This window comes from Geospiza fortis, unplaced genomic scaffold (assembly GCF_000277835.1).
Source record: "Geospiza fortis unplaced genomic scaffold, GeoFor_1.0 scaffold403, whole genome shotgun sequence".
Classification (NCBI taxonomy): Eukaryota; Metazoa; Chordata; class Aves; order Passeriformes; family Thraupidae; genus Geospiza; species Geospiza fortis.
In genome coordinates, this window is record NW_005054336.1 from 1010653 (window position 1) to 1035556 (window position 24904).

Sequence of the window (24904 nt, forward strand, 5' to 3'; positions counted from 1 at the left end):
CATATTTACAGTTCCCAACATCATCAGCAGAAACACGAGAAACAAAACTTGCCTCATCTCCTTTAGATTATAAATTCAACAGAAGATCACAGTGTATTAGGCAAAGCCAATTAAGGAACCTTTCTTTTGTACTGCAGCTGCACATTCAGTGGCCATCACTGCTGTCCTTAGGGTTACATAACAGCACTTCTCTGTAGGCATCAAATTTGGCTTAAAGAAATTATTCTGAGTAGGGCCATAAAAAGCAGCCTTTTAAATGGTCCTTTTACTCAATTTCTCATCCATCGGTGACTTCTATGAGTTAAAAGGAAAAAAACCGATGTGACTCTAAATACCACATGTGTAAAATCAAATCTGTGTTCCAACGGGCATGCTAACCTTTTCTGTTCTAATGTACCTTTAAAGTCCTTACTACAACTCCTCTTTCTGGGATTTATTTAGGCAGTTTTATGACAGGGAAAAAAAAGTGAGTCACAAAAATTAAGAATGTTTAGAGATCAGCACAGCAATAATATTAATGAAAAAGCATGAGCTAAACATAAGACCTGACTCAGAATAGTTAAGACTATACTACAAAGGGAGAAGCCTATCTACTTTCTGCCTATCCAAGCTCGGGGGAAAAAAATCCCCAAAAAGACATAACATTATCTCTATGGCTATCCAGAAATTTAACAACACATATGAATAAAGAAATCTTTTGCCACTTGCTGGGAGCTATATGGAAAAGATGAGATGGACATCTATGCATCTCCAGTTGAGCACACATTCATTCTTTGGAGACTCTTTAGCAATGTTAGCAACCACATTCTTCTGCAGCCACCATCAGATTATGGCTCACTGAAGCAAAAGCAAGACCAATCACTTAGTGTCTTAATGGTGCTTGGTAGAGCTCCCAAGAGCATTGGCACTCTACATTGCTTTAGCTTTTCATGACTGCTTGAATGATGAATTCTGCCATGCTAGCTGATCAAGGAAATTGTTTACATTGCTGTCTCTGAGCTGTGCTACACATTCTAGTTCAGCAAGGCATTTATGCATTCACGATACAGAATGTTGAAATGCACACTTATGGTAACAACAGCATTGATTGGAAAATCACAGAGGGATGCTGAGCTGGGAAATTTAGCTTACATCAGCAACAGGAAGGAATTCCAAAACAGCTTTGCAACATTCAGGTTCATTAAACACCTATCACAGACTCCAGATACACTGAGTGACTCAATTAACAGCAAAGAATGGGAACTACACAAAAATAAAACTGAACAAGTGTTGAATTAGTTAGTCTGTCAGGTTTTTTAATCATTCTTCACTTCAGATATGCTTATCACCTTGGACAAAACTTGCTGATCAATAAAACCTGAAGCTACATAAAGTGCCTTTTCCAACATTTCTAGGTGACAAGTGAAACTAAAACCAACTTGCTTTTTCCAGGCAAAAAGATAAAATACTAGAAAAGGGAGACTCATGTTTTCCTAGTATTAAGTGGGGTTTTAAAAGGAAAAAAAAAAGAGTAAAATTTTAAAACTAATTTGGGAATCTAGCAGTAAATTTTCTACAACTCTTCATCTTATTAAAACTCATGGCCTTGCTAAGTCTTGAAAGACTGACTATTCAGCCAGCCAAAACTCTGAACTTGGCAACAGCTTTGTATATTGAAAATAATCATGGATGGAAGGAATTACTGGACTCAGCTTGCTGATGCTGCTAATTTTGCCATTGTTCTCATGAACAAAGACAAATATACAACTAACTCTTGACATTGACCAGCTGGGCTGGTCAAGCTACTTGAATTAATGCTCTTAGTTTCTGCCAGAAAAATATATTTAATCCCATGTACAATATTGCATCTTGTAGTAGCATAATGTGTTATTACAGACTAAGTATTCTAAAGCAAACATTGAGGGCTGTAGCTCTTTGCTCATTTTTGGATGGCCATTAGCATCTGCCTGGACAAGAGAAAGCTGAGGCCAGGGAGCACAGACCCCTTTGGAGAGCAGGGGTGGCTGAGGAGCAGCCAGGGGTCACCTGAAACTGCCCCAGGGTCTTGGTGAAATTCTGCTGCAGATTAAAGAGTGCAATGGTCCCTTGTAAAGAAACTCTGCAACAGCACAGCTCTTCCAATTATCTAACTGGGAAAGAGGAAACCAGACTAACCCACATACTGGAACCATGAGAAGGCCACTCTAAAGGAGCTCACACTCTAAACAATTGTTAATTTTGTTCAAAATCTAAACATGCCAAATCCAAACATTTTTCCCCCCAAGAAATAGCTCTCATTATGGTTATATTCCATCTATATACAAGTGGCAAAAGCTTTGGACTGGTTATAGATAATTATTTTTCTATTTCACAAAAAATTATTGACACTCAATCTCTCTGTAAGTGACTGCAACTCAGCAAGAAGGCACATGCAGCTTTGGTCCTGCAAACATTTATGCTCATAAACTCTAGGTAGGGCTAAACTTCTACGTTTTAGTCAACATAATCAGTAACAGAATCTTTTTGGAAGTGACATATTTTTTGAAAACCTCAGGTACATTTGTACAATTATCAAAGTCTTTGAGATTAAATTCCAAAGACAGTCATGTAAGAGAAAAAAAGCAAACCACAATTCTAAGCATATTCTCAAGAGTGCAAGCTCCAGTCTCATGAGTTTGTCAATTGGCCTGCAGGACACAGAAAGTCATGTTTGCATGATGAAGGCTGGAAGCTGCACAGGTTTCTTGACCAAGCTTTTGTTTTCACTATAGCAATGCCATAACAATCCTAATCAGACAGCAAGGAATCACTTACAGGAATTTTTTTTTGTTATGAACACATAATTAGGAAGAGTAACAATTGAACTCAACTGTTGTACTTCAAAGGAAAAGTAAGATGACCATCAGTGTAAAGTATAAACTTATCAAGAATGTTTCAGATCTGCTGATATCAAAAAACCCACAAAGCAAACACTGGCGACAATCATGGCTTTCTTAACTCAAGTGTAAACACTTGCTATTTCTCCCTTGTTAAGAATGTGGCCGTGTAGCCAGACATGACTGAGACAACATCAAGAATCAGAGGTCCTCTATGAGCAAATACATTAATTAAAAAAAAAAAAAAAAAGAGAGTGAGACTAGCCAGAATGAAAGTCTTTCCCACCTTCTGTAGGACTCAGAGCTTCTCTGGCACAATTGATAGAAACAACTACTGTGTGCAACTCCACAGGAAGCATCACAGCCTTATTCTACATATATTTTTAAAAATTAATATGACATTTTAAACATGATAAAGTAATTTTTCTTAGAAATTAATTCTGCTTTGAATTTGGTAGCCATATTCAGGAACCAATGAGGACTGCTGTCGTTAAAATGTTTGAGATCATTGCACCCTTCACACTGGTAAAATAAATTATAAACTAGCTTTAGTAAAATTAATTATAAACTAGCAAACTTGGTCATTTCAAATAAAAGACCTGAACACACTGGGTCAGAAACAAGCATACAAATCCACACCAAGTATAGAAGTGCTCCATGCTGCCAGCATGATAGCAGTTTTGTAGAATGATACTATTTAAAATCATGGCTATCCAAAACAAAAGCTGTTTAATTCCTTAAATTTTCATAATTGTTTTTATTATTTCACAAACACACAAGACAAATGCTCTAATGCAGCCATCTCAAAGTAAACAATAAAAGTATACTCACTCTTAGTCCTGGAAATCCAGGAGGACCAACACCACCAACAATTCCCTTTAAAAAAAGTTAATCATAGATTACCTAAATTTTACCATTTAAAAAGAAATCCTAGAATTAAGATAAAAGCAACCTACAAAGTTTTGATTTTTACAGTTTCCAAAGAGTGACAGCTTATCACTGTATAGAGAAATATGCTTAGTAAAATCCCTTAATTGTAGAATTAGATCACCAGATACTTGCATCATGGGAACATCTCTGCTGTTAATATAGGAATATGAGACTTTTTTTTAGCATGATAGTTAAAGTGGAACGAAGAAAAATCAATTTTTTGAGGGTGAAAAACAAATTTATTAAGATTCCCTAGAAAAATAAGAACCCCATTTCAGTTAAACTGAGAAGAGGCTAAAACATTGCTGAAAAGAGTTGCTAAGTCTCCTTGCCCTACGTGAAAGGCATATTGCAGTCCTCCAGGTCACCATGTCTCATGCAAGCTGTGCCAGCACCTGGGACCTGCTACTCTGGATAACATTCACAGGGCCCACTGCAGCCTGCTGGCATCCACAGGGAAGGGGAAGTTTTATGCAAGCAAAGCTAAGCCCATTGTGAATGTGTCCAACTGGGCATGGCTGCTGGACGTGGCCCAGAGGACACCTTGGTGCTCTCCTCCCTCCTCAGGCGCCCTCACACTTTCCCCAACCTGCTCTAAACTATCCCCAGGGGAAGCTGAATGCTCCAGCAACATCCTCCAAGGCAGACTGACATCCTCAGAGAACTGAGAGGGTGCAGTGGAAATGAAGGATGGCATTAGCCAGTTAAGCAGAAGAAATTAGGCATGGAGACAAATGCCATTAGTGTTAAGTCAGCGCATGGGAAGAAATGTCTTCCCTTCAAGCTCCTGCTGCCACAGGCCTCCCAGACAGCCCCTGGTCTCCAGTGCCAGCTCCCAGAGAGGCTCTGTAAATATGCCATTAGCATTGCAGACCCTGCAGCTGCAGCACTGGCCCCTTGCCTGAACAAGCCCTGCAGGGCGAGCCTGGGGGAGGAGGGGAGAGGGGCTGCTGCCTGTCAAAGAAGGCAGAAAGATCAGCAGCTGTCTTGGCAGATTAGATGGAACTTGTTTGCAAATGCTTGCAGTGAAATGGGCTGCTTTGTAACGTGCAAGGCTGTAATTTCAGATCCAGGCTTTCTGAGCTTGTTTCTGTTAAAGCACTGTTCTGCAGATCTGGTGGAAAGACAATATCTGCTTTATCAGGAATGGAGGGAGACTTGGGAGTATGAGGAGAGGAAGGAAAAACTCACCTTTTAATATCATTTGCAAAGCAGATGGTGACACTCAAGCCCTCAGTGGGTTTTCAAGATGAAAACCATACTGATATCACCTGACATTCCAACAAGGGAAGCTTTGCCTTAGGGACCAGAAATGCGTAAGAAATTTTTTCCTGTGCTCCAAAATGTTGATACCAAACATTGATAACCCACCAGCAAAATTCATGTAAGCTTTCTAAAATAAGTTTCTAAGAGGGGTGTCAAGGCAGACCTTCAAAAAATAGAGAAACTCTGCCTGGTTGATGACTCTGTTCCATATCAGAAACATCTTTAGAAGCAAACTGATAGCAGGTTCCAAAGGAGCACCCAACAATACCAGATGATTTAAATCAGCTGCTCTTTTACCCAGCACTTACTGCTGTTCTCTTCTCTTGCCCAAAGCCTTTCACTGGTTTCTGACACCAAAGGAAACCTGAGTTTGGAGCCTGCAGCCACAGCTTCCCTACAAATGGAGCAAGAGAGCAAAGCTCCTTTGAGGGCAGCCTGTGAAGTGACGTGACCGTGCCAGAGGCTGGGCAGCACACTGCAAGGGCACACAGTGCCAAGGACAAAGCTGTTATCACACTGATTACAATGCACTAAATGACAGGCTAGCATAACTGTGCTCAGTACCAGCTCAAAGGATGAAATCAACTATCAAATGCACAAGCACACAAAAGCTGGGGTTGTACATGCAGGCCAAATCCTATTTTGTTAAGGTGATCTTAGAATAATGGTTTAAAAAAACAACACTAAGTCATCTAATGCAAGAACTTTGGAAGACAGAACATTCATCACTCATGCAATGAGGACAGCAAGAGATCTGATTCTCAAGGTAGTCAGCACATGCTGCAGAGGAAAATGTGTTCTCTTTGCAGCTTTCTGAATATTTTCTTCCTCTTTTTTATACTTAATGTAGTAGTTTCCTAGTAATTTCCATGGGAAAGTTAAAAGTTCAAAATTTTCCTGTGGCTTTCAAGACCTTTATTTTGAAGCAAAAGTCTCCTTTAATTTTGGAGGGGAGTTAACATTGAGTTTTACAAATTTTATCATGTTAATCAACACACAATTCAATACTTACAGGACTTCCATCTGGACCAGGGGGGCCTCTATTTCCAAAGTCACCTGGAAAACCCTAAAGCAGAATAGAAAATACCTGTTCTTCATTATTCAAGACATGAAAGGTGGTCTGAACACTGAATCCCTATAGATTTGGAGAATTAAGACATCATAAATAGACTGAGGGAGTGTGATGGAGGAATGGGAAAAGCAGGAAGTTCCAGCTGCACAGTTCAAATGAACAGAACAGTGACATTTGTTTGCTTCCTAAAGTCATAAGGCCAAAATGATAACACTACACACAATGGAAACATAGGGGAAAAGGAGACAATTTAATTACTTTCAGAGCAATATTAAACAAGTATTATTTGAATTTTTTTTCTTGGAGCCTATTTTCCTATTTCTTAATTCTTGTGTTTTTCCTGTTAGCTTCAACATTCACTAAAACGTCTGTCCTTCTTTCCTTAACTCATCCCCAAATATTAATGGTTAGCATCTCAGTATGAGATCTCATATTCATTAGAAATCAAAATTTTCATCGTTTTAACTGATGTGAACACTTGCCTGAGTCTGCATCTAGACACTGAAAAAATAACTCAAGAAATAGTAAAGCCTCATTTATTTTATGAGAGTTTTGACTTCAGAGACTAGATTATCAGAACAGGAAAAAAATCTGATTTGCCAAATCAAGCATTGAAGCTTAAAACAGAATTTCCATTTCTAGCTTCAGAAAAAAAATGGAATGGAATTCCACCACTTTACTGGCTCTAATCTTCCATCTTTCCTGTTAGGGTTTTGAAAATTGCTTTACTTCTTTCAGATGTTGCCCACTGCAGAAGCATACAAGTTGCTGGGGGAAAAGTTATTTGATTTTTTGTTCGGGTTTTTTAGGGGGTTGGGAGGGTGGTGGGAGGGTTTTAAAATTAATTTTTATTGGTTTAGTATTGCTAGGCAGATCTCACTATTTTACTGGAAGAGCCACATGTAGCTAACTAGAAACTCATGCTATTAGTTTGAAGCAGTACCATGAAATATTTTCATGATTGCTATATATTCACTCCATGAAATTAGGAGAAGGAAGGTAGTGCAGATCTACTGAGAAGTCAAAATCATTTTTAGCCACAGTGTAAGGTCTATATAGGAGTTTACCAGAAAATTTCCATAATACTAAGCTGGAAAGGGATTCAACCTGGAAATATCCAAGCTACAGCACTCAAAGCAAAGAGACTTTTCTTGGAATTGAAAAATGTCACACAGCATTATTAGAGTACTGAGATAACAGAGAGATGCACTGACCTCAAGAAACCAGCCACAAAAAACCTGAGCATTACTAATCCATCTCCATGGAGAAAAGGAGCAAATCTCATCCTTACAATAATTTTTATGTGAAATGCTCTTCTTTGTCCTTTCAGTATCTTTTTCCCCCTCCATGTGTATCAGGAACAGCACTTGGAGGCATTAACCTTTCCCCTCAGTGAGACCATGTTCAAACCTGCTGCAGCTCCAAGCTACAGCTCATTTGGCCTTTTCAAGCTGCTTTGTTCAGAGGGTATCCACACAGCGGCCCAGCCCAGGACTTGCTGCAGCAGTGTCTTTCCTCAATGAATTTGGGGATCTACATCACCATAAAATAGTATTCCAACAGTAGTCAGGGAGACAATATAAAACTGTGTCAAGGAGATGGAAAAATCATATCATAAATCAAAGTAGTTGATAGTAGTTAAGCTCTATTTGGCTTTAGTAAAAAGCCAAACTTTTATAAAAAGGAAGGCAACATTTTATGCATACATATATATGCATGCACACTGCCAAAATATGTTGAAACAACTGAATAGCTATTATTTCTCATCATCCTGCATGATAATGTGAAGTAATCTGAGACAGCCTTTTGTAGCATCTTTTGGGCTGATTTTAGGTGGAGATTTTTTCTGCTTTCTCCCATTAATTCAGAAAAGCTAAACACAGGAATTCCTCTCACTACAATGAATTTTTTGTTCAGCATCTGATCACAGAACTCACATATAAGAACCTATAGCTGTAACTGTAAGTTCTGACCATACAGGTCTTCAAATTTTTGCCACCTTATAATTTAAAAAGTAGAGGTTCTTAGGTAATGGTCAATAAAGCAGATTTAATTGATTCTGAAGGTAGTACACCATTGGCTCTTCTTTTCCCAGCTGTGAAAATGTGTGTAAAATTTTACATATGTAAAATGGATATTTGAGAGTGACTGTTGTTAAAAACTACCAGCTAAGAGGATGAAGCCAAAGATTAATTTATGACTCTTTCCTAAACAACATATTTGGGTTGTACTGCCTACCATTGGTAGATGTTGGAAGAGGCAGAATTGTCATAACACATTTTTTGAAACTACAAATGAGGCCCCAAAGGGGACATGAAGGATGCTGTGGGACAGTTTTACCAACCACACTGAATCACAAATGATACAGCACAATCCCAGCATAGCAAGGGTTACAGAAGTGACAGATCACCCACAGTCATTATAATCACATTCTCAACAGCTTGTGTTTTTAAATGATACTGAAAAATCTACCTCAGTAAGTAGAAAAATGAAAGCAAAATGAACAGTCACAAAAGTATAAAACTGGAAGCAATATAATAAAACTACTGTGCAACAACTGTTTTATTAAATCAACATTATCATTTAACATTATCATTAAGCATACAAAGGATGATTATAAAACAGAACCTGAACTGTTTTTACAGTTACAGTGGACTTGACTACTGAATTCTTGGAAAAATTTACAAGGTCTGTTCTGACACATTGACAACTGGTTTTAACTAATCACAGATAGAAGAAAACTATGTAAAAATCTTCCCCCAAATAAAAGCAAAATGCATCATGCTAACAGGACAGAAAATGCATTAGAAATACTGCAGAGCTAGCCAACAGAAAGAAATGAAACACATATACTTCTACCATGAAATATTTTCTTTAAATGATATTGTATGCAAAACAAATATAAAAGTAAAATAAATCCTCACTCTATAGATTCAGGCAAATGAATATTTTGTTCCATTTCAAATATCTCAGAAATATTACAAATATGAACAACTGTTCAATAAACCTACCAAGTAGCAGCATTTTGTCAATTATAAATGTTTACAATCCCTTGTATGATCCACTTCTATACTTTAAAACTGCTCTCCAAAAATGAGATTATACTTCAGATCTCATGTCTTTCAAAAAAGACCTCTGCCAGTCAGACAGGGTTTTTATTTTCTCAAGTATTATTAGGGACAGTTTTGTCCAAAAAAATAAGTTGTAGCCTAGAACAAAAGGTGAGGATCCTGGCTTCAGGCACTGTAGAATTCCCATGCCAACTTTCTTTTAGTGACAGTGCCCTACCCCAAAGCATTGTTAACTCCAGGGCACTGTGCCAAAAAACTTTGTCATTACAGCTATCATTGTTTTGGGGGTTAAAATAACATGTCTTCTCTAAGCTTGTGATCCAGCAAAGTACTTCAAGCCAGGTTCCCATGTGATTTCTCTCCTGGCTGGTCTCACATTAGTAGCCTTTAGTCAAATAAGTACTTTATAGATCATAGAAAGGAATTGGAATGAACCTTGGGATTGAAGAAATTAATGACATTACAAAGAAACCAGTACTAAATGAACGTAATCACAGACATCCTGCAGAGGTGCTTCTGCTGCTCTGCCACCTATGTGAATCCTCCCTGAGCAGATTTATGCAAACAAAAGTCCTTACAGAACATATTCTGGCACTGACAGAAGCTCTGTTCTTACTGTAAATGGAAAACAGCTGCTGAGCACAGCACCAACAGACTGCTATGGACTGGGACAAACCCTACAAGAACCACTGCACTGGCAGGCAGACCAGGCCCCACTGAAACTGGCCACAGAAAGTGATGGCAGAAGGCAAAATGTGTTTTAGTGTACTCTGCTGTCACCTCAACTTCCTATTTCACACTGAACATCAGCCTTTGATTCCCATCCAGGCTCTTCTCCCCTTTAAATGCTGCCTGTGCCTCAGGGGCACAAGACACTGCCAACTTCTGCAAGGGAGCGATGGCACAGGGCCCTTGTCACCCAACACTCAGATGCAGAGAGCAGCATTGCACCCAGATTGTGTGCAAACTGCAACATGGTCTCATGGCAGCTCCAGAAAGAGCAGTCTACAGACCTAACGTAATTTTGCTTGCCTTTCTTTATATCAAAGCAATTCTTGTAGGCTAGTGAGTTTCTTGGCTGATCACACAGAAAACAAAACACAATTAAACAGAATCCTCTACAACTTCCATAGCATAGATCAAGGGCCAAATGATTATCATCATACTACTGCTGGACAAATTTGTTCAACATGGTAGATGAAAATCATCTGAACTGCTGAGCACAACTGACTGCACAGCTGGAGAGCCCTATGGTGTTTTCCAATCTCAAACCACAAGAAAGTTAAAACTGGAAACTCCTGGATAGCTTCAAAGACCTAAAATAATATGGTTGCAACAGAAAACAAAACGTTTGACATTGAAGACACACCACAGGAAATATGTAAACCTGATAATGTGTACTTGGCAGATTTGTGTTTATTCTCAGCTGTAGAAATACATGTTAAGAAGAGGACAGTTTTAATTTACTACAGTCCAGAAATATCAGACATTAGAAGAAGCTGATTTTCATCCAAGCCAACACCAGACTTACGAAGCTTGCATCATATTGGCACCTTATGCTAACACCAATTTTACAGAATATATTTGTGTGTTTCTGCCACCTTCTAACCCTCCTCCTGGCTGATATCAGTAACCTGCCACAAAGCTCACAGTGGTAAGTCTTCCACACTTTAGTGCTTATAACCTGCACAGAATCTGCAGTTCTGAAAAGTACTAGTTGAAAGTGATAGAAAGTCATTTATGGACAAAAATAAAACTAACATTTTTCAGCTGGTTAAAACTACAGAGTTAATTCCAGGTGGATTTACACTGGCAGCAGGGATTGTGAAAAGTGTTAGAATCTTTACCTGTCTCCCTTTAGGACCTCTTTTTCCACGGAGGCCTGGGATACCCTAAGAAAGAAATAACACATCATAAATGGATTTTCTTTTCTTCAATACTTAAATTCAAGTAATTAAACCTGAATTTGATTGGAAAAAACACCGTGTGAGGAGCACCATTAAAAAAAATACAAAAAGTATTTGAGCAAAGTATCATAGGGTCAATGTCCTGGAGCAGAAAGACAAACTTTGCCTGTCTTTCCTGTGGCAATACCAGAACAATTGTGAAAAAGGGCCTTGTCCTGCTTCCATCACACTACACATCCAGACAGCCTTTTGGCTCAAGTGCAATAAGAAAAGGCTCAAGCAGACTGATGGAGATTAACACTTCCATGGATGGTTCTACTGCAAAGATCATCCAACAAGAGATAAATATTAGTTATTTTCAAAAAGAAATTGCTTCAATGAAAAATATTCATTCATACTTTGCTGAAGAAAAAAAAAAACCATAATCCTTGCAGCTGTAGATTAAAGTAAAATAATACCTTACAGCTGTTCCTCATTTTACTTTAGCACCAAGGCATTTCATTGATTAGACTAATTGGGTATGTCCTATTCATGTTATTTTCTTCAAATCAGTTTTGCTTTTAACCAAAAAAAAAAACCTCCCCAAAAAAATCCCAACAAACAAACCCCAAAACAAATGAATAGTTAAACCTTGTACATTTCCCCCCATTCTAACATATATTACATTACCACACAAACACCAACATTTCATTAATGTTCCATTAGGCCTACCCTTTCTCCTTCAGGTCCTGGTTGTCCTGCCACACCTGGAGGTCCAATGAAACCCTAAAAATGTAAGAAAAGTGCTTCATTTCAAGGCTGCTTGTCCCTCAGTACTGGCCAGCTAGGGCTCATGACACAGGGATTAAATTCAGGCTCATTTGAAGCTACCAGTGAAGCTCTAGAAATTTAAATGTAAATTAAGGATTTAATTTCTTGGAGGTTGATCTTTTTTCTTAATTATTGAAGATGGTACCTACCTTGTCACCCAGACCTAAGGGAGTCAGGAAAACAAAGGCACCTCTACTTTGTACAGTTACTTAAAGCAGCTGAGAAGCAGAGCACAGTTTGATTACAGGAATATTTTAAACCTCAAGCTCTAAAGATGCTTCACATCCTGTTTCTATACACCTCCATGGTACAGGAGTATGTGTCAAGAGGGCTGTGCCATCATTTTTTACTGGAAATTACTTTTAGAAGTCATACACAAGATTTAGCCTTAAGGTGTTTGCCCCTAAATTACTCATGCATTACCCACTTTTAGCTTTGTGTAAACAGAGAAGCAGGAACTTTTAGGGAAGTGACTGGGATCACTTATGTCTTGTTCATTGAAGGGAGAACAAGTCAAAATGCAGATGAGAATCTGAACAAAAATAAACTGAAGAAACATAAAGGAAGCAATCCCTGAGGGTGCAATATCTGTTGGCACTTGATCCTGCCAAACTAATTTTTCCCATCACTGTAATCAAAAGTGGCATTAAAAAAAAAGCATTCCAAAACCCCCAGACATGTTTAAGAAGCTGCTGCAGGTAAAGGTTTCCAGTAACTACACTTAAAAAGCAAGACAAAAGCAACTCTTGCAACACAGTCAGATTATATTAATTGATACTTGAGAACGCAATACACTGCTGAGCAACCTGTACATGAGCTGAGGGCCTGAAAACACCCACCAAAAGCCTCCTTCCAATCCCAGATGCAACCAGCAACATAAAGGTTTCTGGAAACCTGTGCCTTCTGCCTGATGGTGAGAGTCAGTCTGAAGAAATACTTATCCATGCACAAGCATGTGTAGGCATGCTCATGTGTCTATTCAAAGAAAACTAAATTACACAGCACCCACCCAAAAAAACCAAACCAAAACAAAAACCAACAAACCCACAACCCTCAAAAAAACCCAAACCACCAAGAAAGAGCATGATAAAAGGCACGCACAGAGAGAAAGCCCCAAACCAGCCAGGAATAAAAACCAATCTATTTTGCCTCCAAGAGTAACCAAAACCAAACCTTGAATGCATGGAGCATTAAGAACCTTCAGTGCCTGGGATACATATAACTACGGCTGAATCAGTCTAAAATCTCAAGATCCCTTTCATGGTTTTTATGTGACAAGACTGTTTCCCTTTATCTACTTCTGTAGCTGTTACAGATTGCAAATGTCATATCTGCCTCCCTTCTGGACAGTCTCCATTATGAAAATAATGCTTCAGTCCTGAGAAACTCAGCCCTCACACCCAGCATTGCTTTCTTTTCTCTCCTGCATGCAAGTGAGAGGAAGGGCAACAATGGAAAACTGCTCTGTGCTGCTCACGTGGAAAAAAAATAAACTCTCAGTTTTCTCATCTGTAGGGCCTATAAGGCAGTGTGGTTCTGCAGGCATACCCTGGCACAGCTGAATTAAATTCCTCACCCCCTTTCGTACCTACTGTATGGGTAAAACTAGACATGGATATCAAAATGCTTACGATGCTTACTTACTCTTACTCCTTTAGGACCTGGGTTACCTTCTGGTCCAGCTAGGCCCTGTTACAAAAAGAGAGAGTTGTAATTAATTTTAAACAACCAGATATGCTCTATGTAAAAGAACTGCAACAACACTTGTTAACTGTGAACTGGCAACACATTATTGAAATTTTTAGGATTGAAGAAGGGGTCATCAAGGAGTCCCCTGGGACCATGTTCACAAAGGTCTCCCATTAATGCATGGCTGAAACACAGATCATGACTGAACCTTCCATTACATTAAATTATTTCTTCTGGGAGAATTTTTTTTTTCCAGACACAGTGATCAGGCATTACAGTGACATAATGTCACAGGATTTTTTATGAGCTTTTGTATTTGGACACATTTCAATTACATCCAAGCTAGTGTCAGAATTGCATATGAGGCCCAAATGCTCTAAACATTTTATGTGATTGAACACAAAAAATGTTATCATCCATTAGTCTATAAAATATTGTAATGGAACTTTGAAATATATAGCCACTACAAACTTAATCCAACAAAACACTGAAGCATTGGTGAAATTCATCCTTTAAGCAGATACAAAACCACAAAGTCAGTTGTCAATTGGCTCACATACCTTTACACAAGGAAGATGCTGAGCATTTCTATTTTTTATCTTACTTGTATTACTGCACTGAGGTACCTGTTACTTTATACATAAATCAATATTTATATAAGTACTTCTGTTTAAAGAAAGCTGCTTTCTGGCTTTATTGGTTTTCCTAAAATATCCCAGTGGGAAAAAAAACCACCAAACTTTTAATGTTCCCCTTCCCTAATGGACTGAAGACATAGTTTCAGCAGTGAAATAAACACATTGGTGAAAAATGAGGAGGAACAGGTAGTCTCCTACTGACTCTAGACTTGAAATACAAAGAAGATAAACCACACAGAACAACATGAGTTTTATGAAGGAAGTGTAAAGTATTTACATCCAAGTTTAAAAGCCATGAGACTCAACATTCCCTCCAAGCCACTACCAAAGAAGGAGGTTTGTTTCAAAGAAAAAAGGATGTAAACAAATACATTTTTACAATTAGTAGGTTCAAAAGAGATACGGTACTTTTGAAAAGAATAAATGGGAAAAACAAAAAATAAAATGCAAAGGAATTTGTATAGTTACTGCACCTGCCTGCCAGGGTAACCAACTGCCCCAATACTGCCAGCCATTCCTGGAATTCCCTAAGTGGAAAAGGAAGAAAGAAAAGGAAAATAAACAACAAACATGCTTAATGTCATGGTTTGGAGTCTGTTCTATCATTTCTCTTTTAACATCTACTTGTATGACACAGCTTAAGCACGTGGAAAAATTACTCTTTAAGCAAGCTACACAGAACACCCAAAAATTGACTCATCATACATAAGTAACTCTGCCAATTTCAGTCACATATCCTTTAAAAAGTGTCTAAGATTTTGTGAAATACAACAGTGGATGCCTTATTTCCATAATTCAAAAATAATTCAGGAGGGCTATAGGAGGCAATGAGGTAATTGCACTGGTCCTAGATGTATTTGAAACAAATACATTAAACTTTCCATTAAAGAATCCTCGTGTCCTTACAAAGCCAATTATTGTTTTGTTTCTTCCAGAATCAGGTCAATATAGCACTGGATAAATCATGAATGCATACAATTCTCTCCACCTTCTTCTTCTGATGTTAAAAATCAACTTGTTTTTCCCTCACTAGTTATCTTTATCTCACTGACAGATTACAGTCATCACAGAAAACATCCTGTGATACTGTAACAAAAAAAAACACCACTCATTCAGTTAAGGTTTGGGCATAAAACCCAGGAAAGTCATGAATGATGTCCTTGAGTTTTCATCTCCTTTCAGGTGTTTACCATTAGTTATCACCACCATTTCCTTTTCAGTGTGATCCAAAAGGAGATTCCTTCCACCTACTCTGCCGTTAGGAGCATCATAAATGCCAACAAGAGACATTGGCAATTGGATGTCTTGGAAATCACACTCAGATTTCTTCCTGGACAGACATGGCAGTTTAAAAAAGTGTTGAATAACTACTTCATTTCCTACATGCTAGGAGATGTAAAATGCATAAGTAGAGCTTTGAAATGTGCCTCTTACAAGAATTTCACATCAACGTCTTTCCAGTTGGTCTGGTAGTGAAAAAACAAGCTGGATAAGCTTTTCCATTTCATTTAGACTACTTTTTTACCACACTGATCTCAACACAGTCTGAATTCTTGCTCAAAACTTGTCCAGTATTTCCTTAAGCAGTTTACACAGCTTGCTTATATTGAACACTTCTAATGGATTATACACTCTCCTATCCTAATGGTTCATCTGCAGAGCACAGAGCTCTGCGCTCGCATCCCTCACCTGCTCACCCCGTGGCCCTTGCAGTCCTGGGTAACCCTTAAGACCCTGCAGGTAGAGAAAGAAATCTGTGATAAATACAATTAAACAAACAAAACAGACCTTCTTTTTCTACTCTATTCTCTTTTCATCAAAGAAAAAAATCCAGATTTTTCTGCCTGCAGAGTTAGTATGGTTTACATTTAGCAGCTCATATGAAAACTGAGCTAGAGAAAAGAAGTAAGAAAACTTGGCAGTTTAGACAATTTCAAGACATCAGAATGCTTAAAGGCAGTTTCAGACTTGTATTCTTTTAAACAAATGAGTCTTTCCATTTTACTGCTGCCCTTTGTTCTTTACCAGAATTTCTAGGCATTTGTAATTAAAACCTAGCACAACATTGGCAACTACAGTAGAGTGCCAGGAAGTTCCTGTAACCTGTAAAAGTCAGTAGGTGAAGTGTTATGACTAATGCTACAACCATCACCTACAGAGAGAAAGTAAGTGCAGCAAATAAAAGGACTCCCATGTGCTGTCAGGAGCCCTCACAATGCTGACTTTTGAAAAAATGTTTCATCAGAAAACAGCTTTGTTTTATTTTTCCTAAGTAGTTCCATTCTATCTTATTTGCTGATCTTTATTCCACAACTAAGACTTCACCTAGCAACTCAGCCCAAATATCCCAAGGAATGGAAATTCTACTTCTCTCTTACAGGGCTAGAGTTTCCTTCTGCTCAAGGAAAATAGGATTCTGTAGAAGAAGCACTGGGAGACACGCAGTAGCATAAAGCTGACACTTAATAGAATAATGCTGATCTTACCATAAGTATTCTGCTTTTGAAATTTGCTGATCAGCCTTAGCCTTACATGATGCCAAAGTAAAGACAAAATGAAATATGGAGCCCTTCTCAGGTTGAAACCAAGCTTTTTCCTTCCACATTTCTTACTGTGCTCTACTTCAGTATGCAAATTTTATCAGGATTTTATAGACCCAGATTCTCATGATTTACTGTCACACACAGATAGGGAATAAACTAGAGCAAAAATTGCAGTCAGTCTTGGTACAGCTCTTTCCCAGAGCCATTGCAAAGCACCTGTACCCCCAGAGCACTGCAGAGGCTCTCAGGTACTGCCATGGACTCAGGCAAGCCCCTGCCCAGGAGTGCTGTCCTTTGGTGCCAACACACCCCAAGTGCCCTGGCTTGCAGGGGCAGGTCCTGGCCTCCCTGTACAGCCAAGTCAATTTAGGGGAGAGGCAAAGGGGGGCCTTCTGCCCTATGAGGTCTCCAGACTGATAGACGGAAAGTTTTGAGTGCTGATTAAAAAAAAAAAAAGGGACACCATTAACTCATATGTAAGATTTTGAAAATCTTTTTTCTTGCCTGGATGAGAAGAAATGTTGGAAATATGCTATTTATTCAACATATATTTAGTATATCAAAATATAATAGTATCATTATATTAAATACAATAATTATATGTGATAATTTTATAGTAACTAATTATATATTATTTTATGTAATTACATAAATAATTTTATGATATTTTAATTTAATCTATATCAATATAAAATAATTTCTCAGCAGTGCTGGAGTACAAAGCAAAAAGGATGTATTTGATTCTTCTGCAGTTTCTTTCATGTGGCTGTGATGTACATCCTGCTATGATGATCCCACTGAACTGCTGTAAGGGGAGGTTTTGCACAGTAGACACAGCGCCAAGAGCAAGCCTAAAGTTCTTCTATCACCTCTGGACCATCAGACACCCACCTGGTGGGCACTGATTTGAGCCAGGATGAGCAACATGGAAATGGAAACAACACCTTACCTTCTGGCCTTTGATCCCAGGTGGGCCCGGAAAACCCATGGGGCCTGGATCACCCTGTACAACAAAACATCCAGAATTAATATGTTTCACTGGAACATGATCCAGAGGTTATAAACATACAGCACTTAATATCTTCCCTCCACTCTTGTACATTTGGTATGGAGAGTTAGCTGATGTCGTCTGATTTTTATTACTTTTTAGAGGAAGAAAATGGAAAAAGCAACAGCTCCTCAACTGCAACCACTGAGTGCAACATGTCTGCTCCTGCAACATGGCCAAATCATGGCTGGAACAGACCTGGTTCACAACCTCACAATGGTTACTTTTAGCCAACATAAACAGGAGTGAAGAAGCCATGCAGCTCTTGAGGCAACACTTTCCTCAGAAACAAGTGGTTTCACCTCAAATTAATACATATATATAACCACTAGTGTGTATTGTTTGTTTTAATGTTATGCCAACAATCTGCAGCCAAGAGCCAGGACACTATTATGGGGTGTGCTGTGCAAAATCTGCATAAATCTGATCTCTGCGAAAGACAACTTGAGAGGTGCATATGGACAGAGAGGCCGTGGGGAAACACTGCTGCTCTCTTCAGGTTCTTTAAACTTCACAACTACATAATGGTATATGGCAATAAGAACCAGAAATCTAAATCCTGGGGAGATGGAAAAAAGACACAAATTTTCATGGTTGTTGCAGATAGGGAAGGGAGGAAGGTTTTTTCAGCTCTTCGTCTTGCTCAGGACTGACAGTGAAGATTCACTTTCATGATTAGTGCCTGAATTCAAACCCAGTAAGTCAAGGAACACATCCTGGAAGTGAATTACTGTCCAACTAAATGTAAGTCTATTAATTAGAACGAGCAAATTAAGAACACAAAATAGCGAGAACTATAAAAATGCATATCCATCCCATAATTTTGGATTATAGATGCAGTCTACATGTATCTAGGAACAGTCATACAAATGTGGGCTTTAGGCTGTTCTGTGGCTGCTTGGGTTCGTGGCAAAGAACATAGCTTGAGTTTCAGGCAGCCATGTACAGCTCACCACACTATGATCTGATTGCCAAAAACCTGGCTAGATGAAAATATTTCTGTAGAAGCTGCACTTCAATTTCTCCTCAGTGCATCAATGTTGACAACATATACTTGTGAATTTTAGGGTTTGACAGCATGGATGCACTAAAAAATAAGTTATGTACACATCAGCAGCTAGGAAACCATAGCTATTTCCTAATGTTTTTTCATAACAGAGAGTAGTCCTCAAATCTTGCAGTGCTTCCTACTCGGCACAAATATCTTCATCACCAAATTCTGTGTTACACAACTTTCTGGAATAATGCAAGGTACTAAGGAAAACTGGAATCTGTACTTCGTTATATCAGTGTGAATCAAATCCAATTTCATTGGTCTAAAGTGCTTACATTTCATTTTTATAAGTTAAATCAAATACATAATTTAAGTTTCCTTTTAATATATTTTTAAATTTTCCTTGGATTCATTATGTCGCTTGTATCTACAGTGGTCAGTCTAACATAATTAACTGCTAAAATACACCAGTGTTAAAGAATATATAAAACATTTTGCTGTTATAGTTTATCTGAATATTAAACCAGACTACACAAAAGAATGGGACAGACAAAATTTCTTTCTATAATTAAGAAAATAATACCTTTTCTCCACACTTTGCCCGTCCTGGAGAGAATCCTGGGTCTCCTTTAGGGCCCTGTCACAGAGAAATTAAGCTCAATAATACCATTGGAAGAGAATTTCTAATGATATATGCTAAAACAAGTATTCTCAACTGTTACAGCAAGAGCAGAAAAAAATGTAAATGTGCTTCCTACTATAGATATTTTTTTCATAACTTTTTCAGTAAAGAACTAGGAATAAAATTAAATAGTGCAGGTTCACACTGAAATGAGATTTACATTTTCCAAATTTTGTAAAGTCACAAAACTTTGAAAAGCAGATTTTTTGGTAAATCCAAGCGGGATTAGAGCAGATGCTCCAGCCAAATTGCTCTGCCCGTGTCCATCACTTCAGGGCAACGTGCAGGATTATCAGGCTGTATTACTGCATGAACCATTACCTTGTACAGGTTTCCTCAGGCTCAGCCTTCCCACTGTGCCAGAATCCACAAAATTAGCTTTTCTTAACTAATCTATTTTCCAAAGAGCCAAGAATAAAGCCAAACCTCACGGATACCCTTACATTACTTTAAAAACACCCCCAATTGTTTCTCAGGAATTAAATGCTGAGGGATTGGCCATCCTTGGAACTGCTGACCCTCACTCAGGGCTGGACACTTTTTGCTGCAAGGATATTCATGTTGTGCCATGTTTCAGAAGCAACTGCATAAAGGATCCTTCAGCACAGGAGAGAAACATTCATGCATCTCAAAGACAGAATAAAATTCTGCCTTCATTTACTGCTAGAAAATCCTTGCAGCTCATCCGCCATGTTTTAATATCAAACAAGAGTGTTTGTTTCAGTGTGGTCAGCTGGGTCTTCATAGACAAACCTTCAGGAGCCCCTGGTTAATTTTTATTTAGAGAAAACCACTTCAGAATATGCTTGTATTGAAATGATAACTCAATCTAACAGAAATTAAAGAGATCACTAAGCATCTAGTAATATATATATATATTGATATTTAAATAAAAAATATATAGGTACATACACATATGTACAATTCCTTCTATTCTTAACTAATAGAGCTACAGAACTGATCAAAATTATCATCCAGTGGAAGGAGAAAATAAATTATAAAACAAAGCCTAGGAGTAAGTGGCTACAATTAATTATTTTCCTAGAAATGTATTTTATTACATAGCCAGCATAAATACAGTAAAAATTAATTATGAATCTTTAACTGTCCCTATAGAACTAGATACAAACAAAAACACACACAAAAACCAGAATCACTAGGTTTTACAGCACTTGGCACTGAAAGCTTTATTACATTTCTTTTTATGTCCTCAAGCAGATTTTAGCACCTGTCATGACATGTCAGATTCCTGCAATTAGGAATCATACTAAACAAATCACGGTGCTGCCTTTTTCCCAACAGATCTATCAAATTGTTCAAACTAAATATGAGTTGAAGGCATTCTGCAACTGCACAAATCTGTCAAATCTATTTAAAGGGCCTATGTTACACAAGATTGAAGATGTTATTTGAGCTTTAAGTCCAGTATTTTGTCTTTGACTTTAAATATCATTTCCATAAATCTTCAGAAAATTATTCTAGCATATTAATAAATAATAATGTCCCAGATATTAGAATATTTAAATAGCAAGGCTTGGACATGGACAATAAAATAGCAATTGATAGGGACTTACAGTCTACATTTTTCCTTTTTTTTTTAAACAAAGCAAAAGTTTACAGCAATTAAGCATTTTAACCTCAGTTTATCAGAGGCTGAGCTGATTTATAGGAACTCTTTTGGGAAGTACAGATTACTTGCAAAGATAACTATTTCCAAATTATAATTCTGCACACATAGGTGATTTTCTTTCCACTGAATAATATGTTATTTTGTTTTTATCTGAAGTTCAATTTGATTTATTACATTTCATTAAAATACGTTTATAGTAGCAGTCTCCACCTGCTAACAAAAGGAGACCAATTATTTCTATTACAGGAAACAGTTCTGGGGCTTCCCAAAAGTATTAAAAAGTTCATGTATTTACATGTCACCATGGATAAATAAACTCACCTTGGGACCTGGCAATCCTGGCAAACCTGGGCTCCCATGTGGTCCTGGAATACCCTATTAAAAAAGCCAAACAAATGAAGAGAACCACAACTAGGATTACTCTGTACACCACTGATCAAATATGAATGGATTGCAGAGAATAATTTTACTGCATCTTTCCTGCCTTTAGAATCACTGGTTAGGATTTTCAAAGGATTCACAAGAAATAAAACATACACATCATCCTAAAAATTAAAAGTGAAGGTAAGTATCCTCTTTTTCATTACAAATCTCAGTTTCTATTGTGTCCCCAGGTAATTCTTAACAGGTTTGGCATAGTCACTGCAATGTTGCTCTCCAGCTACAGCACTTGAAGGCATGGAATAAAATCAGTAAAATCACATTCTGAGGTACCCAGCTACACACTGAAAAGTGAGTGGATGAGTTCCTGGTGACTTAAAAGATGTCTCAAAGCAATGTATCCCACATTCTTTAAAAAAAATAAATCAAAGGTTCTCCTGATTCTCCCACAGCTAGTGTAGAAAATGGACTTGTTACTAAAATAATTCAACTTCAACTGTTCCAGGAACAGAATAAGCTATCAAGACTATCTAGGCCTTCCAGTATAAATGTCTGTTCCTGCAACACATTCAGCAATCTTCACTCCTTGAAAAATTGCACATTAGGGAAAATATTTGTTGCAATGGTTGTCAGCAGCTATTCATCTTCCAAGTGCTGAAGGACCAAACTGGTGAAAATCTGTCCCTGCTAAACTGGCAACAAAGCTTCTGTTGGATTCACTAAGGCCAAAGTTCTTCCAAAATCCAAATACCAAATATAATAAGAATACTTTTGAACTTTCTTGTATATTCAGTGGTGTAACAACAGATAAACTCAGTGTTTGTCTTTGCACCCCACGAGGCCTCATTCACCAATTACACCTTGCAGTAACACTGAGAGCGCCATCTCTTAAGTGCTGCCTCTCACTAATGACAGTGTTGACATAACCCCACAGAAATGCTAATCCCACGTGCTGTTTGAGAGATTAATTTGCACACTGGCAACTCTGGAGGCACTGTCAGGGATTTAGGAGAAAGGAAACAAATAGCAAGTGCCAGCAGCGCTGCAGTGGCTCCAGATTTCACTGCCTGCAGCATTCCTGTCTTGGGGCACAGCACTGGAACACAAAAGTGCAAAAGGATTCTCATGGAATGAGGCACCAGAGGAGTTTCATGTCATTAATAATTCTGAAACCACTGAAATTTCATTATCAAGCAACTTGGAATAAGCCCAGACACTTAGACAACACTGTCACACGTGAACTTCTTTACCATACAATTGCAGGGATCAAAATCAGTTTTCAATGGAAGTCTCTAACCATGAACCACACATGCCCCAAGTGTCCCAGCCATGTGGATCTCTGTCAGGATCAGCTTTGGACACACACTCTGATGAACACCCAGGCAATGCAGATCTGCACTCTGCTGTTTCCCTTTGACACCTTGAATCACATTTCAGAATCACAAATGGCAACTCATCTGAAGGAAAACAGAAGTCACAGGGCAGGCTGCTAGATGAGGAACTGAATTTTGAGCCAGTTTTCACAGGCATTTTGACTCACTAAACTCCTTTCATAACATACATCATCACTAGCTGCACCTGCCTGAATTTATCAGTATTGTACAAAGTAAAGAACACTGACATTTCAAAACCATTTCTCAAATAGTTTTATAGACCTGCTTGGCTTGTATAAATATATTTTAAACTCAGAACAACTGGTAAATATTCATCTCAGCCATTTTCATACTTTTCCACACACCTTAGAGTAAGCTGTCCCTTCTCATTGGAAAGCATATCCTACACAACATTTAATCCAGAGAACTCACACAGTAGAACACTGAGCTTTTAAGTACTCTATACCACTAAAAAGACCTTCAGAAAAAAATTCCCAAACAAATTGCAGCTGGGCAAGGGCAATCTCACCATCAGGGATGGCTCCAAACATATGAACAGCCTCCTCTGAAACTAAGAAAACTTCCCAGTTGTGAGGATCTACCTGGATATGTGAGATCCTGACTCTGATGCCAGACGTCCTTGCCACAGGCAGCGTGCAACATAAAAAAGCTGAGTGGTAAGAATTGTTAGCTCTTGCACAGAAGGATCCAAGAAGTCCTGAAGAGATGAATTTGAAGGAATGTTTTTCATTTTATATTTTTAAATGTGTCTCTTTTCATCCCTTGCCTCCAAAATGCTCTGGAACATCAGTTTGGTTTTTGGTTTCTTTGATCAGCGCACTTCCCACCCATCAGGCCAAGTTTAGAGCATGCTGTGCTGTGCTGGCTTTCAACAGGCTATTGAGCAGCATCTCATTTAAACCTTCCTCAAAGGCTGAACCACAACTCCTCCACTCATCTGCTGAGCCCACAGATGTGAGCCCCTTTTCTCCCACTTTCCCTCTGACGTGCTGACTGCGGCCACAACCATTCACACCCCCAGCTACCATGGCCTGAAATCATCCCCACACCAAACCTTCACCTGCTCCCTCCTGCTGCCCTTCCCTGCGCTAAACGCCCCCGATCAGCCATGACCTCAGGGACTGCTCAGGCACATGGTTTAGTACACATGGCACTCACACAGATTCAGCCTCTTGTGCCCCATTCATTAATCAGCCCAGTGGCAGAGCACAGGCCTCTCCCCCGTGCAGGGCAGGGGGACACAGGGGACTGTGGCAAAGCCCCTGCTCTGTGCCCAGGCACAGGGCAAGGCTGCTGCCCCTGCTCCTGCTGGGCTGCACCCACCCACACAAAACAAACCATCTCCTACTGTAGCTCATTTCTTTAGCAAAGCACCCTGATAGCAACCTAGGAGCAAGCTGTTGAAGCTCAAGAGACTAAAAGAGATTTCTGGGATTACTTTTTGCCCCCACTCTGTCTTGCAGTGGTTAATTTTGTATCTGAGCCTGCTCCTCTGAGGCTGCATTGCTCACTCCCCCTCACTCCAAAACAAATGAATGTGGTTTTAGATTGCAGCAGATGGGAGCAGCATGGAAAAACTAGCAGTTAATATTGGGAGCAGCTAAAGCCAGGTACAAATATAACAATGCCCAGTGTGTGCACCCATACATGGAATTAACTGTGCTGGAAGATCACAGCAGAAGAAACAGTTTGTTTGTCTTGCTTTAACCTATCTGCCAAATCTTCAGAATCATACACTTTCATCACAAGCATACTTCATCACACAATCACTAAGCATACGAATAAAGTTGAGAAAAACAAAATTATGCAAACTCCAGTGTGATTATGGGTGACCTGCCTAGAGGTGCAGAAGAACACAGTTGTTTTACTCACCCGAGGACCTCTCTTCCCTGAAGGACCAGGTAAACCTGGAGGACCTGGAGGACCCTGGTGACAGAAAATCAAAGCAGTTGAGGCTAAAACCTGACACAAGGACAGTATCACAACTCTAGATG

At 38.7% G+C, this 24904-nt stretch overlaps 1 protein-coding gene across 1 annotated transcript in view; it reads right to left on the reverse strand.

Moving 5' to 3' along the window:
* Nucleotides 1-24904, reverse strand: part of COL24A1 (collagen type XXIV alpha 1 chain) — a 118767-nt gene that overhangs the window by 74745 nt on the left and 19118 nt on the right. Inside the window, 11 exon segments of the mRNA XM_014307434.2 lie at nucleotides 3687-3731; nucleotides 6064-6117; nucleotides 11042-11086; nucleotides 11813-11866; nucleotides 13556-13600; nucleotides 14712-14765; nucleotides 15928-15972; nucleotides 17731-17784; nucleotides 19407-19460; nucleotides 21457-21510; nucleotides 24783-24836. Of these exon segments, the coding sequence (XP_014162909.1) occupies nucleotides 3687-3731; nucleotides 6064-6117; nucleotides 11042-11086; nucleotides 11813-11866; nucleotides 13556-13600; nucleotides 14712-14765; nucleotides 15928-15972; nucleotides 17731-17784; nucleotides 19407-19460; nucleotides 21457-21510; nucleotides 24783-24836 (558 nt within the window).